This window comes from Chiloscyllium plagiosum, chromosome 24 (genome assembly GCF_004010195.1).
Source record: "Chiloscyllium plagiosum isolate BGI_BamShark_2017 chromosome 24, ASM401019v2, whole genome shotgun sequence".
Classification (NCBI taxonomy): domain Eukaryota; kingdom Metazoa; phylum Chordata; class Chondrichthyes; order Orectolobiformes; family Hemiscylliidae; genus Chiloscyllium; species Chiloscyllium plagiosum.
In genome coordinates, this window is record NC_057733.1 from 48,415,973 (window position 1) to 48,431,800 (window position 15,828).

General features: G+C 42.2%; 1 protein-coding gene across 3 annotated transcripts in view; it reads right to left on the minus strand.

The window, feature by feature from the left end:
- The window catches only part of smurf2 (SMAD specific E3 ubiquitin protein ligase 2), a 297,299-nt gene that overhangs the window by 123,625 nt on the left and 157,846 nt on the right, over window positions 1-15,828 (minus strand). For all 3 annotated transcript variants that reach the window (XM_043715043.1, XM_043715044.1, XM_043715042.1), the window contains one exon: window positions 752-885. In XM_043715043.1, coding sequence (XP_043570978.1) covers window positions 752-885 — 134 coding nt within the window. The remainder of the gene's footprint in view (window positions 1-751; window positions 886-15,828) is intronic.

Genomic DNA, 15,828 nt, shown 5'->3' on the forward strand with positions numbered 1-15,828 from the left:
CATTTCTCAGCCCACTCTCCTAACCTATACAAATCCTTCTGCAGCCTCCCGCTTCCTCAACACTACCCGCCCCTCTATCTATCTATCTTTGAATCATCTGCAAACCAAGCCAGAACACCCTCAAGTACCTTCATCTATATCATTAATGTGTAAAGGAGATTAATCACTGAATCTACACTCAGTTTTGAAATTTAACAGTTATGAATACATAAGTCTCCTTTAATTTTACAGGAATACAGAAGCTATAGGGCTTTGACATTGGGACTAAAGCCTCAGCGAACCAATGTCAACCTGCCAAATGTTCCTCCCTATAGGAAGGTTGTTAGATATCATTTGATACTACTAAAGAACTGTAATAACTGACAATTTGACTGGAAAGAAATCAAACTATTTCGTTCCATTCATTTTCACTGGACAAACTGGACATCAGTACTCAAATAATGTACTTTTCTTCATATTTCAACTGGATGACGCAAATTTAAGTTAGTGAACAATCCAAAGTGCCACAGAAACACAATTTGCATTATTCATGTCTCTCAAAAGGCAATGTTTCACAAGGGTGAAATCCAGATTAACATTTATGTAAGCATGCAATCAGTTTGCTATTGTTTTTCAGAATGGTTACATCTTTCCAAAATAATTAATATTGAATTAAATTTAAAAGCTGCAAGGTAAGTCATTAAAGACAAATTTAATAAAGATCTGGATTACTATCAGATTTCTTCTTGTTATTTAAACTGTTTATACTTACAACCAGTATCTTTAAGGCGATTGATGGCATTAGAAAGGAGTCGCACACAACCAAGGAAGCCTGCGCCCTGTTTTTTATGAATTTTCTTGTGATTCCAAATGCTGATCGTTATAGAATCTGATCTCCCAATATATCTGGAAACAATAAAAAGGTATTAAAATTATATATTAATAATAAAAGTAATTTAAAATCTAAAAGAACTGCAAATGCTGTAAACCATAGACAAAAATAGAAATTGCTGGAAAGGCTCAGCAGGTCTGACAGCATCTGAGGAGAGAAGTCAGAGTTGACGTTTTGGATTGAGTGACCCTCCCTCAGAACAAAAGCAATTTGTTTGCTTTTCTTTTCAAGTCAATTTTGATCAAAATAAAGGCAAAAATTCTGTGGATGCTAGAGTTCCTTAACAAAAAGAAAAAGTGCTGGAGGACCTGAGAAGTCTGCCAACAGCTGCAGAGAGAGAAGCAGAATGGATCTTTTGAGTCCAATACAGGTCGTTCTGCGATTTCTGCTACAGGTGCATTTCGTCAATGCAAATTCACTGTAACGCGATTGACAAATTGGGGACACAGTTTCTAAAGCTCAAACTTTTAAAGCGTGTATTGGTTATAATGCGACTCCAGTCCCATTAATTTAAATGTTACTGCTATTATGCAATTTTCTTATAATGGGATTGCACAAGAATGGAACTACTATATTATGGCATAATCAACCGAATGACTCTTCTCACTCCAACTACTTGCTTTGACCTCTTGTCCTCAATTATTTATTTTTCTATGCTACATACCACCCAAGAGAGCAGACAGATTGCACTACGCCAGCTGCCTACAGGAATACAGATCTAACAGCAGAACATTCAGCTCTGTTCTGTCAAACAATTAGATTGTGGCCGACCTACATCCTCATTTCATTCACCAGTGTTGGCTCCATAATCCCTTAATATCATCCAGGGATAAATCTGCCTCTAGTTTAAAATTATCAATTGAAGTAGTAGCCTTTGCTTTTTCAGAAAGTGTGTTTCACATTTCTACCATTTTGAGCACAAAGAAGTGTTTCCTAATTTGTCTGAATGGCCTGGTTCTGATTTTAAGGTAATGATTTCTTGTCCTAAACCCCCCACCACCATTTGAAAAGTCTATCTACATAACAATGCCATTCTAAACCCTCAAACCTCAATCAAATAACTCCATAATCTTGTACACTCCAGCAAACATAGTGTTAACTTTTGTGACCTCTGCTCATAACTGAATTCTTGGGATCCTAATAAAACTCTGGCAGATCTGATCTGCATCCCTCTCTCGACAATATATCTTCACCACAGTACAGTATCCAAAAATTGTACACCGTACTCTGGATGAGGTTCTGAGAAGTGCTGTAGATGTTATCACTCCTAACAATATGCAATTTTATTACTAAGTTCCCCACCACCTTCTATTTTGCTGAGACACACAGTTATCCAATGCCCAAAAAGTCTTTCCTTCTGGAGACATTGCAATCAATGCTGGCTATTTAACAACAGGCCGAATCACACCCAAATCTGATTCTACCCAATCCTCAGCTGGCAATGAAATGTGTACCATCTGAAAGTGTGTCCCTGCACAGCAAACAAAAACACAAGTTTTGACTGATTTTCATCTCCACGTTGCAAAAGACAATGTCATATTATCTGGAATCAACTAACTACAGACTAACAATCAAATATTTGTTCATAGTCTTGTTATTTACATACTATTTTACAAACTAGGTTTTGGGCGAATCCATTTTGTTTCCTTTTATCGTTTTGTAATTCACCCGATATATTGTCCAATCCACTTCAATAAAACTGTTTCAAGAATCAATATTACTATCAAGAATAGATTAAACTGTTTAGATGCAACCAATACACGTGGCAGCATGAAATGCTTTTAACTGTATGCTTTTATTATATTTAATTTTAATAAGAAATCTCAAACATAGTTACAGTGCACAGTTGTGGTTCTTATCAAGTCTTAAAATAATTCAAGATTGTTTTCCCAATCAAGATATTAGTCAGCACTCCATAAGAACTTGAAGTGTACTTTTACCTTTCAAAGGATATTAACGTGAGTGGGTATAACTACTGCAGAGCTTTGTTTTACACAGCAGGTTGTTTTTGGCTTATTGTTCGATTCTTTCAAATAGTCCTGTCACCAGTCCTTTCCTTTCAATCCTGTGAAGTATTTACTTCCTTTTTTATATAAATTACACTTACAGGTAAATACATATAAGACAACAAACTTCAGCATTCTCTAAGCTAATTTGGTTTAAGGGGATGGTCCATCTTGCGAGAATGAAAAATAAAGCCAGAGCAGTTTAGAACAATTATTTAATTCCCAAATGGAGATCGCAACATTTGGCATTATCAGGAATTCATACAACTTGCAGGTGTAGGGACAAAACTTTGACATTTAACAAAAGGTCCTAGGGAGTGTTGCTGAACAAAGAGACCTTGGAGTGCAGGTTCATAGCTCCTTGAAAGTGGAGTCGCAGGTAGATAGGATAGCGAAGAAGGCGTTTGGTATGCTTTCCTTTATTGGTCAGAGTATTGAATACAGGAGTTGGGAGGTCATGTTGCAGTTGTACAGGACATTGGTTAGGCCACTGTTGGAATATTGTGTGCAATTCCGGTCTCCTTCCTATCGGAAAGATGTTGTGAAACTTGAAAGGGTTCAGGAAAGATTTACAAGGATGTTGCCAGGGTTGGAGGATTTGAGCTACAACGAGAGACTGAACAGGCTGGGGCTGTTTTCCCTAGAGCGTCGGAGGCTGAGGGGTGACCTTATCGAGGTTTACAAAATTATGAGGGTATGGATAGGGTAAATAGGCAAATAGTCTTTTCCCAGGTTGGGGAGTCCAGAACTAGAGGGTATAGGTTTGGGGTGAGAGGGGAAAGATATAAAAGAGACCTATGGGGCAACCTTTTCACACAGAGGGTGATACGGGTATGGAATGAGCTGCCAGAGGAAGTGGTGGAGGCTGGTACAATTGCAACTTTTAGGAGACATTTGGATGTGAATAGGAAGGGTTTGGAGGGTTATGGGCCGGGTGCTGGCAGGTGGGACTAGATTGGGTTGGGATATCTGGTCGGCATGGACGGGTTGGACCGAAGGGTCTGTTTCCGTGCTGTACATCTTTATGACTCTAAAAAGAATTAATCATTACACCCTCTGGAAAAACTCTGAATCACTATATAAGCAACTTTGCTTTTAACTGTGCATATACATACTCTAGAAGTTCCTCTTAGTTTTACAGGAGCATCACCACCAAACATTGGCAGCTTCATCATTATTGCTACTGCAAAATCAAATGCAATATATTCTAAAATGGTTTATTTCAAAACAGCAATAAAGCAAATTTGGGTGTATGGTGTGAAAATTAAAGATAAATCAGAGATGTCTTATACAGTTATAGGAGCATCAAATGCAACTATGCTATGTTAAGAAAATACAAACATAACTTGAATTTTTATCAATCTTTATGAAAACTCTTCCTCGAGTGTCAACAATGAATATTACACATTAACAGAAAAATCATGTGTTAATTCCCTGGGGCACTCAAACTTTCCATTGGCAACTAATTCACAACAAAAAGGGAAGTTGAACATAGCACCAATGAAACTAATTTTAAAGCACCATAAAATACCAAAATGAAAATAATAGCTGCACAAAACCTTTGCCCTTATCAATTTTGTTTTTGAAACATTTATTTTAAATATTGCTTGAACAAAACTAAATGTTGAATTGTGTCAAAGAAAAAGCAGTGATTTTCTTAATTATATGCCGTGGTGTCTTTCAAATGCATGATACATTTGTCTCAAACACCACTTTATGAAATTGTGTCATGTTGATTGTTTGTAACTTTGTTCCTAGGAAAGGCAATAATACAGGGACAATCATGAATACCTGTCAATTTCCCAGAAAAACAAAAAAAAACACTTGTGTTTAGTTGAATCACATAACATAGAAAAGAAATTTATCAGATGCAGAAAAAATATTTCAACTTCATTCTAAAACAAATTACACGTGAACAATGAAGGCAGCATCCTTATTCAGATGAATAGGTCAGTATTCCCAACATTGTGAAAAAAGTGAACCTGCTGCATCATTAACAATTTCTTTCCAATCTTCCTGCTACAAAACACTGTATATTTCAGAACTGCTGTTTGGATAATGAAGAGCTTATGCCCGAAACATCAACTCTTCTGCTCTTCTGATGCTGCCTGACCAGTTGTGCTTTTCTAGCACCACACTTTTCGAATCTGATCTCCAGCATCTGCGGTCCTCGCTTTCTCCCTGTTTAGATAATGCCAACAATACACATTTTGTGCAGAAACAATGCCTATTCATAAAGGTACACCCAATGAAATAATATGAGTAAAGGGATCTGGGAGTGCTAGTCGAGGATTCTCTAAAGGTAAACATGCAGGTTGAGTCCGTGATTAAGAAAGTGAACGCAATGTTGTCATTTATCTCAAGAGGGTTGGAATATAAAAGCACCTTTGTGCTACTGAGACTTTATAAAGCTCTGGTTAGGCCCCATTTGGACTACTGTGTCCAGTTTTGGTCCCCACACCTCAGGAAGGACATACTGGCACTGGAGCATGTCCAGCGGAGATTCACACGGATGATCTATGGAATGGTAGGTCTAACATACGAGAAACGGCTGAGGATCCTGGGATTGTATTCATTGGAGTTTAGAAGATTAAGGGGAGATCTAATAGAAACTTACAAGATAATACATGGCTTGGAAAGGGTGGACGCTAGGAAGTTGTTTCCGTTAGGTGAGGAGACTAGGACCCGTGGACACATCCTTAGAATTAGAGGGGGTAAATTCAGAACAGAAATGCGGAGACATTTCTTCAGCCATAGAGTAGTGGGCCTGTGGAATTCATTGCCGCGGAGTGCAGTGGAGGCCGGGACGCTAAATGTCACAAGGAATTGAGAGCTACGGGGCGAATGCGGGTAAGTGGAGTTGAAATGCCCATCAGCCATGATTGAATGGCGGAGTGGACTCGATGGGCCGAATGGCCTTACTTCGACTCCTATGTCTTATGGTCTTATGGAGTAAAGTCTTTACCCAGTCAGTACCACATTTAAATTCAATTTCTCAACCTTCCACAATCTTGCAGGTAGGGGGATATCGATGCATTGTTATTAACATTGACATTGTAGCAGAGCATCTTCTATTTTATAGCATTTGGGGTTAGATACAATTTAGATTGTATAAATCTCCCTGCCTAACTGCGAATGGTGAGATAAACTATGAGTTAATGATACACAGCAGTAAGCTTGTTCTCCACAACAAAGAAGATAATGGATTTCCAGGAAACACAAGCCATGTTTAGAAACTATAATTAAAGATTCACTTGGCTTTGTATACTGTACTTTCCATTCAATTCTGTGGTTAAAGTTTAGAGGAATACAGAAGACCATTTCACCTATAGTTATGAGGTTTGTAGTGTCAATCCAATTTGTTGACAAACTGATTAATGGTGGCCAACATGCAACACCTTACATTTATCTAAATTAAACTCCATCTGCCAGTCCTCGGCCCATTGACCCAGTTGATCAAGATTTCATTGTACTCTTAGATAACCTTTTTCACTGTCCACTACACCACCAATTTTGACATCACCTGTAAACTTACTAAGCATGCCTCCTACATTCTCGTCAAAATCATTTATATAAATGACAAACAGTAGGCCCAGCACTAATCCGTGCAGCACACCACTGGTTACAGGCCTCCAGTCTGAACAACAACCCTCTTCCACCACCCTCTGTCTCCTAACCTCAAGGAATTTTGTATCCAATTGGCCAGCTGTCCCTGGATCCCATGTGATCTAACATTATCATGCAGAACCTCATCAAAGGCTTTACCAAAATCCATGTACACAATGTCTATTGCTCTTTCTTCATCTTCTTGGTCACATCTTCAAAAAACTCAGTTTGGTGAGACATGACTTCCCATGCATAAAGCCATGCCAACTAACCCTAATTAGTCTTTGCCTTTCCAAATGTAAGCAAATCCAGTCTGTCAGAATCCCCTCCAACAACTTATCCACTCCTGATGTCAGATTCACCAGTCTATGGTTCCCTGGCTTTTCCTTGCAGCCTTTCTTAAATAATGGGACAACATTAGTCACCCTACAATCATAGCTGTAGATGATACAAATATCTCTCTGGAGATTTCATTTTCTTGCCTAGCTTTCCACGACGCTCTATGATACACTTGATCAGATCCTAGGGATTTATCCACCTTTATGTGTTTTAAGACATCCAGCACCTCCTCTGTAATGTGGACTCTTTTTCAAGACATTATTATTTATTTCCTCAAGTTCCCTAGCTTCCATTTCTTTCTCCAAAATAAACACAGACACAAACTGATGGCCTTGTTAATCTTTCAGGGGCCCTATTCTCTCCCTAGTTACTCTTTTCCCTTAATGTACCAGTAGAATCTCTGGTTTCTCCTTAACTTTATCTACCAAAGCTATCTCATGTCCCATTTTTGCCTTCCTGATTTCCCTCTGAACTGTACTCCTTTCCCCTTATATTCCTCAAGAGATTCGCTTGACCCCAGCTGCCTATACCTGACATATTTCCTGACCAGAGCCTCAATATCTCCAGTCATACAGTGTTCGTTACTCCTACCAACCTTGCCCTTCACTCTTACAGAAACATACTCTCATTATCTTACTTTTGAAAGCCTCCCACTTTCCAGTCATCCCTTTACCTGCGAACAGCCTATCCCAACCAACTTCTGAAAGTTCCTGTCTGATACGGTCAAAATTCACCTTGCTCTAACTTTTACACAAGGCCTATTGTTTTCCATCACTAATTTAAAACTAATAGAATTATGGCCACTGGTCCCAAAATACACCCCCACTAACACCTCAGTCACTTATCCTGCCTTATTTCCCAAGAGAATGTTGAGTTTTGCTCCTACTCTAGTAGCGACATCTCCAGACTGATAAAGAAAATTTTCTTGAAGACATTTAACAAATGCCTCCACATCCAAGCCCTTAACACTATGGCAGTCCCAGTCCTTGTTTGGAAAGTTAAAATTCCCTACCATTTCAACCCTATTAATCTTATGGATATCTGATATCTCCTTACAACTTGCTCCTCAATTTCCTACTGACTATTTTCCCTGGAGCGTTGGAGGCTGAGGGGTGACCTTATACAGGTTTACAAAATTATGAGGGACATGGATAGGATAAATAGACAAAGTCTTTTCCCTGGGGTCGGGGAATCCAGAATTAGAGGGCATAGGTTTAGGGTGAGAGGGGGAAGATATAAAAGAGACCTAAGGGGCAACTTTTTCACGCAGAGGGTGGTCAGTGTTTGGAATGAGCTGCCAGAGGAAGTGGTGGAGGCTGGTATTTAAGTGGTGGAGATGTATATGAATAGGAAGGGTTTGGAGGGATATGGGCCAGGTGCTGGTAGGTGGGACCAGGTTGGGTTGGGATATCTGGTCAGCATGGACGGTTGGACCAAAGGGTCTGTTTCCATGCTGTACATCTCTATGACTCTCTGACTATTAGGGGGCCTCAAGTACAATCCCATCAAGGTGATCATCCCCTTCTTATTTCTCAGTTCCACCCATATAGCTTCACTGGACAATCCCCCAGGAATATTCTCAGACCTGCCTTGACATTTTCCCTAATTAAAAAAGCCGCTCACCCTCCTCTCATCTCCCTATCTTTCTTGCAATATCTATATGCCGGAACACTGAGCTACCAGTCCTGTCCCTCCTTCAGTCATGTTCCTGTAATAGCTAGAATTTCCTGGTTCCATGTTCCCATCCGTGCTGAGTTCATCTACCTTCCTCGTCAGGCCATTTGCACTGAAATAAATGCAGTTTAATTCATCGGTCTTACTTCATGCTCCGCCATGCTCTGTCTGCTTTGTCTATTTAATTTGCTACCTTTAACTTCTGAACAAGCCTCAACCTTCTCTCTTTTCTCACTACTGTTTAGGGTCCCACCCCTCTCTGCCTAACTAGTTTAAAGCATCTCAAGCAGCATCAGCAAATCTCCCAGCCAGGATATTGATCCACATCCAGTTCAAATATAAAGCGTCTCTCTTGTACAGGTCACTTCTGTCCCAGATGATCCAGAAATTTGAATCCCTGCCCCCTGCACCAGGTCTTCAGCCATGCATTAATCTGCCTACCCTCTTATTCCTACTCTCACTAGCTCATGGCACCTGAAATAATCCAGAAATTACCACCCTTAAGGTCCTGCTTTTTAACCTCCTGCCAAGCTTCCTATATTCACTCTGCAGAACCTAATCCTTTTCTCCACCTACATCATTGGTACCAATATGTACAATGACCTCCAGCTGCTCATGCTCCCCTTTGAGAATTTGCTGCAACTGCTCAGGGACATCCTTGACCCTGGCACCAGGGAGCAAGACACCACCCTGAAATCTGGCTCATGACTGCAGAAACCCCTGTCTGCATCCCTGACTGGACAGTTCCCTATCACCATTGCTCACTTGGACCTTGTCATACTCTACTTAACAGCAGAGCCAGCCACAGTGCCCAAGACCTGGCAGGCACTGGAGTGTAGGGATACCCTTAGTGCTGCTAGAAAGGGAATTTCAACATTTTGATTCAGTAATAGTACAGGACCAGCAATACAGTTCCAGCTGAGAATGATTTGTAGCTTGGAGGGGAACTTCCAGTGTTGTCATGCATCTGTTGCCTTCCTCCTTCTAAGTGGCTGTGGTCATGGGTTTGGAAGATGATGTTGAGGGAATCTTGATGAGTTACTGCAGAGCTTGTTGTAGGATGATACACACTACTGCCACTGAGGGTTAATGATGAAAAAAATATGTTGGACAAGGTGTCAATCAAGTGGACTGCTTTGCCCTAGATGATTTAGAGTTTCTCAACTGTTGCTGAAGCATCCAAGCAAGCGAGGAGCATTCCATCACACTCCTGGCCTGTACTTGGTAGAAGGTTCACAAGCATTCCGGGAGACAAGAGACAAGTTATTTGGTGCAGGATGTCCAGCCTCTAAATTGTTCTTGCAGCCACAGCTTCTGTTTTTCATCCATGGCAACCCCCACTGAATGCTCATTATGATGGTTCAGCAATGGCAATATCACGAAAGGCTAAGGGTTTTGGTTACATATATTATTTGAAGATCATTGCCTGGCATTGGTGTGGCATGAATATAACTTGAAACTTTATTGCTGGAACAGCACAGCAGGTCAGGCAGCATCCAGGGCTAAGGGTTTTGGTTACATATATTATTTGAAGATCATTGCCTGGCATTGGTGTGGCATGAATATAACTTGCCAATCATCAGCCTAAGCCTAAATATTGACACTTCATTGCCTGGGTGAATGGTGCTGAACTTGATGCAGTCATCAGTGAGTGAACATCTCCACTTCTGACAACATGATTGAGTAAAGGCCACTGGTGAAATAACTGAGATAGCTAGATCCAGGACCTGTTCTAGAGGTATGACTGGAAGCTCCACATTAGTATAGCGGTTAATACCACTGCCTGCCTTGTACACACCAGGGTGCAATTCACGGTTGGAAAGTGGCTGATTTTAGAGCAAATCACTACTCCAGAGGTGTGTCAAAGCATCTTTGAGCAGGTTAAGTAGAAAACATCTAAGCTGAACAGCTTAGGGAGTACTTAAGGTGCATCGGTAGAGTCCTCGCCTCTGGCCTAGAAGATCTGGATTCAAATACAACCTGCTCTGGAAGTGTGTAGTAACACCTCTGAAGACAAAATATCTAGTCAGATTAGAGATTAACAGGTTGTTTTAAAAAAAAAATCACAAGCTTGTGCAGGTCAAAGCTCGAGATTTCAAATAAACCTGTTGGACTATCACCTAGTGTTGTGTGACTAATGACTTTGTCCATCCCAGTCCAACACTGGCACCTCTACATTGAGAAAACATCTAAGCTGAGGATCATATGATTAACCTCAAGCAACCACAACTATCTTCCTTTGTGCTCAATAGGAATCCCACCAACAGTAAATACACCAATGGGTAATCACAAAGTAAAGAGGGACAACTCAAAGACTATGATGGTCATTCCTAACAACAGTGTCAAGGACAAATGCATAACTGACAGATAAATTGTTAAGATGATGATCAAGTAAGTCTCCCTCTCTTGTTGGTTGCTTCACCACCTGCTCAACTCAACCTAGCAGCCATGTCCTTTATGGCTTGACGAGTCATAGTGCTTTCATGCCATTCTTGGTAATGGACATTGAAGTAATTCACCTCACCCCCACCAGGTACATTGTGTCCTCAGCATTCTCAATATCTCTGCCACGTGGTGCCCACAAGAAGAATACCAATTAATCAGCCAAAGGTCAGTTGATGGTAACCAGCAGGTTTCCTTGCCAATTTCTGACTTGACAACATGAGATTTTTAAAGTCCAAGTTAACTTTGAGGGTAATTCATTTCCAGCCGTGTACCACCTTTCCCTCCACCTCTGGTAGATGTGCCCTGCTGTGGGACAGGAAATATTCAGTGGTATTGTCTGGAACATCTTTTTGAAAGTCAATAATTCTGTCACCATGACAATGTCAGTGGGACATCTCCTTCAATTTTGGCTTAAGTCCGCACATGTAGATAAGGGTATGTTTTTGTAGGGTCAACAAGGCTGGGTGTGCTGCGATTGATTCCAGTGTTCAGGTCAATGCCAGCGAGTCTGGACAGCTTCATTCCTTTATGATTTTGTAGTGACTTTTCAGCAATTAGGTGGTTTGCTGGGCCTGTTCAGAGGGCACTTAAGAGTTAAGTGAATGATTATAAATCTGGAATATATAAAGGGAAAAAGTGAGGACTGCAGACACTGGAGATCAGAGTTAAGTGTGTGGTGCTACAAAAGCACAGCAGGTCAGGCAGCATGCATGGAGCAGGAGAATCAACATTTCGGGCATAAGCCCTTCATCAGCAAAGTGGTATAAAGGTTAGATTGGGTAAGGAAGGAAGATTTTCTTTATTGAAGGTCATCAGTGAACCAAATGGCTTTTTACAACAATTGACTCAGGTTTATCGTCACCATTGGATTAGCTTTTAATTTCAGGTTTATTAACTGGATCAAAACATCTTCAGCTGTCTTGGCAATAACTGAATCTATCTCCCGGAGCATGCTTGAGCACATTTTTTGCTTCCATCGCCAGCTCTGGCAGTGAATTCTATATCCTCTACTCAGAAGGTTTTGTCCTGTTTCAGTCCCAAATTTCTGACATTTGATCTAGTGTCCTTGTTACCTCTAAAATCGACTTTCCCAATCCTCTCATCAGCTTACACTCTTTCACCCTCTATAAATTCAAACTTATGCAAAGCTTCTACAGGCTGTATACTAACTTGCTTCAGGTTCAGTTCACATCTGTGCTTGATGACCTATATTGATTCCTGATTCCACAACATCGCCATTTTAAAATTCAACTTGTGATATTTTTATGCTTTCTAATCTGGTCCTGTCTAGTCTTTCCCATCTCTAATTACTACCTAAAACCTACAGACTATAACCTTCTCTTTTCCAATTCTAACCACAAGCACACAGCTGACCTTAATGCTTCCATGTCATGCCTGTTGAAGGCACTTCCTTCAGACATCTTGGCTAAGCCTCTCCATCTCTCTTTCTTCCTACAAGTAGCTATCTATTTAACCAAGATTTTGATTCTTAGATTAGATTACTTACAGTGTGGAAACAGGCCCTTCGGCCCAACAAGTCCACACCGACCCATTCCCCTACATTTACCCCTTCACCTAACACTACGGGCAATTTAGCATGGCCAATTCACCTAACCTGCACATTTTTGGACTTTGGGAGGAAACCAGAGCACCCGCAGGAAACCCACACAGACACGGGGAGAATGTGCAAACTCCACACAGACAGCTGCCTGAGGTGAGAATTGAACCTGGTTCTCTGGCGGGTTCAGCACCAAATTAGCTTCCATCTATCACAGTGAGTTGTTTTTCCATTTAAAAGGCATTACATAACCACAAATATTTAGATATTTACGTCATGTTTACACTGTACTTTGAAAGCATATTATAGTCACAGAGAAAAATAAAAGTACAATGGAAACTTTGAAATGCTCATTATCTCTCTATGCACCCAATTAAAAGCAAGGGGGTATTTGGGCTGCTACACTTAGACTCAGGAGTTTCATGGGGTGAGGGAGGGAATGGCTGGACAAGACGTCTTCAATTAGAAGTATATTTCTGCAAAGTGTATATATGCAAATGTTGGGTGAAAAGTAGATAGGCCTCCTCTGATGTTCTATGCAAGTTAGCAGTTCACTGACTTGCTCCAAACTTAAGCTACTTCAAGAGTAGTTGTTTGAGTGATGTACAATAATTGATGTACCTCAGGGAATCTCTGGTTGCATACTTCACAAATTTTGTAGGCATTAGTGGGTACTGCAGATGCTGGAGATTAGAGTCAAGATTAGAGTGGTGCTGGAAAAGCACAGCAGGTCAGGTGGCCTCAGAGCAGCAGGAAAAATTGACATTTCAGGCACAAACTCCAGCTATGCCGGTCTCTTCGTCGGCTATGTAGAACAGTCCATCTTCCGTAGTTACACCGGCACTACTCCCCACCTTTTCCTCCACTACATTGATGACTGCATCGGCGCCACCTCATGCTCCCACAAGGAGGTTGAACAGTTCATCAATTTCACCAACACAATCGACCCCGACCTTAAATTCACCTCGATCATCTCTGACACCTCCCTCCCCTTCCTGGACCTCTCCATCTCAATCAACAATGACCGACTCAACACTGATATTTTTTACAAACCCGACTCCCACAGCTACCAGGATTACACCTCCTCCCACCCTACCTCCTGCAAAAACGTCATCCCATTTTCCCAATTCCTCCGCCTCGCCACATCTGCTCCCAGGAGGACGAGTTTCACCACAGAACACACCAGATGGCCACCTTCTTCAAAGACCACAACTTCCCCTCCCATGTTGTTGAACATGCCCTCCAACGGGTCTCATCCACATCCTGCACCTCCGCCCTCGAACCCCACCCCTCCAACCGCAACAAGGACAGAACCCCCCAGTCCTCACCTTCCACCCCACCAACCTCTGCATAAATCGCATCATCCACTGACATTTCCACCACTTCTAAACGGACCCCATCACTACGGACATATTTCCCTCCCCACCCCTATCCGCTTTCTCCCTCCGCAACTACCTGGTCAAGTCCATGCCCCAAAACAACCCAACCTCCCCTCCCGGCACCTTCCCTTGCCACTGCAGGAATTGCAAAACCTGCACCCACACCTCTATCTAAGGCCCCGAAGGAGCCTTCCAGATCCAAAGTTTCACCTGCACTTCCACACATCACTTATTGTATCTGTTGCTCCCGATGCAATCTCCTCTACATTTTTTTTAAGATTTCCTACAGTGTGGAAGCAGGCTCTTCGGCCCAACAAGTCCACACCGACCCTCTGAAGAGCAACCCACCCTGACTAGTGCACCTATCACTACGGGCAATTTAGCATGGCCAATTCACCTAATCTGCACATCTTTGGACTGTGGAAGGAAACCGGAGCACCCGGAGGAAACCCACGCAGACACGGGGAGAATGTGCAAACTCCACACAGACAGTTGTCTGGAGGCAGGAACTGAACCCGGGTCCCTGGCGCTGTGAGGCAGCTGTGCTAACCACTAAGCCACCGTGCCGCCCTATTGGGGAGACCGAACACCTTCTCGCAAAGCGCTTCAGAGAACATCTTCGGGACACCCACACCAATCAACCCCATCTACACATTGCCAAATATTTCAACTCTCCCTCCCACTGTGCTGAGAACAAACAGGTCCTGGGCCCCCTCCAACGCCACTCCCTCACCACCCGATTCCTGGAGGAAGAATGCCTCATCTTCTGCCTCGGGACTCTTCAACCTCAAGGCATCAATGTAGACTTCACCAGTTTCCTCATTTCTCCTCCCCCCACCTTACCCCAGTTCCAACCTTCCAACTCAGCACGGTCTTCATGACCTGTCCCACTTGTCAATCTTCCTTCCCACCTATCTGTTCCACCCTCCTTCTGACCTATCGCCTTCACCCCCATCTCCATCCACCTATTGCACTCTCAGCTATCTCCTTCTCAGCTATCTTCTCCACAGGCCCACCATCCTCCCATTTAAGTCTCCACCCCCGAGGCTCCCAGCCTCATTCCTGATCAAAGGCTTTCACCCAAAACGTCGATGTTTCCTGCTCCTCGGATGCTGTCTGACCTGTTATGCGTTTCCACTCTAATCTACAAATTTTATGTCCACCAATTGGGTTTACTGCATATATGACAGAAAGTAAAATCAAATAGGGCGGTTTTGGTGAAGGGGAAGGAATCACCATGAGAAAATCAGGTTTTAGCAAGACCCAGAATGTCAACTTGTTTATGCAGTAAAAAAGTTGGGAATCCAAAACAAAATAATTGAAGGTGAGTGCAACTGGGAGGTGGTGTCCAAGGTTAATCACAAAGAAATATGGGCAGTGAGATAGTATACGAGAGAGAAATGAGACAGCCAAATTAGATATTGGAATGTGCCAGGATAGTTGCACAAAAAAAATTCCAGATTATTCATGGGAAACGCGAGAGACAATTATAGAGTCATAGAGATGTACATCATGGAAACAAACCCTTCAGTCCAACCCATCCAGATATCCCAACCCAATCTAGTCCCACTTGCCAGCACCCAGCCCATATCCCTCCAAACCCTTCCTATTCATATACCCATCCAAATGCCTCTGAAATGTTGCAATTGTACCAGCCTCCACCACATCCTCTGGCAGCTCATTCTATACATGTACCACCCTCTCACCATAAACCTATGCCCTCTAGTTCTGGACTCCCCCACCCCAGGGAAAGACTTTGTCTATTTATCCTATCCATGCCCCTCATAATTTTGTAAACCTCTATAAGGTCACCCCTCAGCCTCCAACGCTCCAGGGAAAACAGCTCCAGCCTATTCAGCCTCCACCTGTAGTTCAGATCCTCCAACCCTGGCAACATCCTTGTAACATCTTTTCTGAACCCTTTCAAGTTTCACAACATCCTTCCGATAG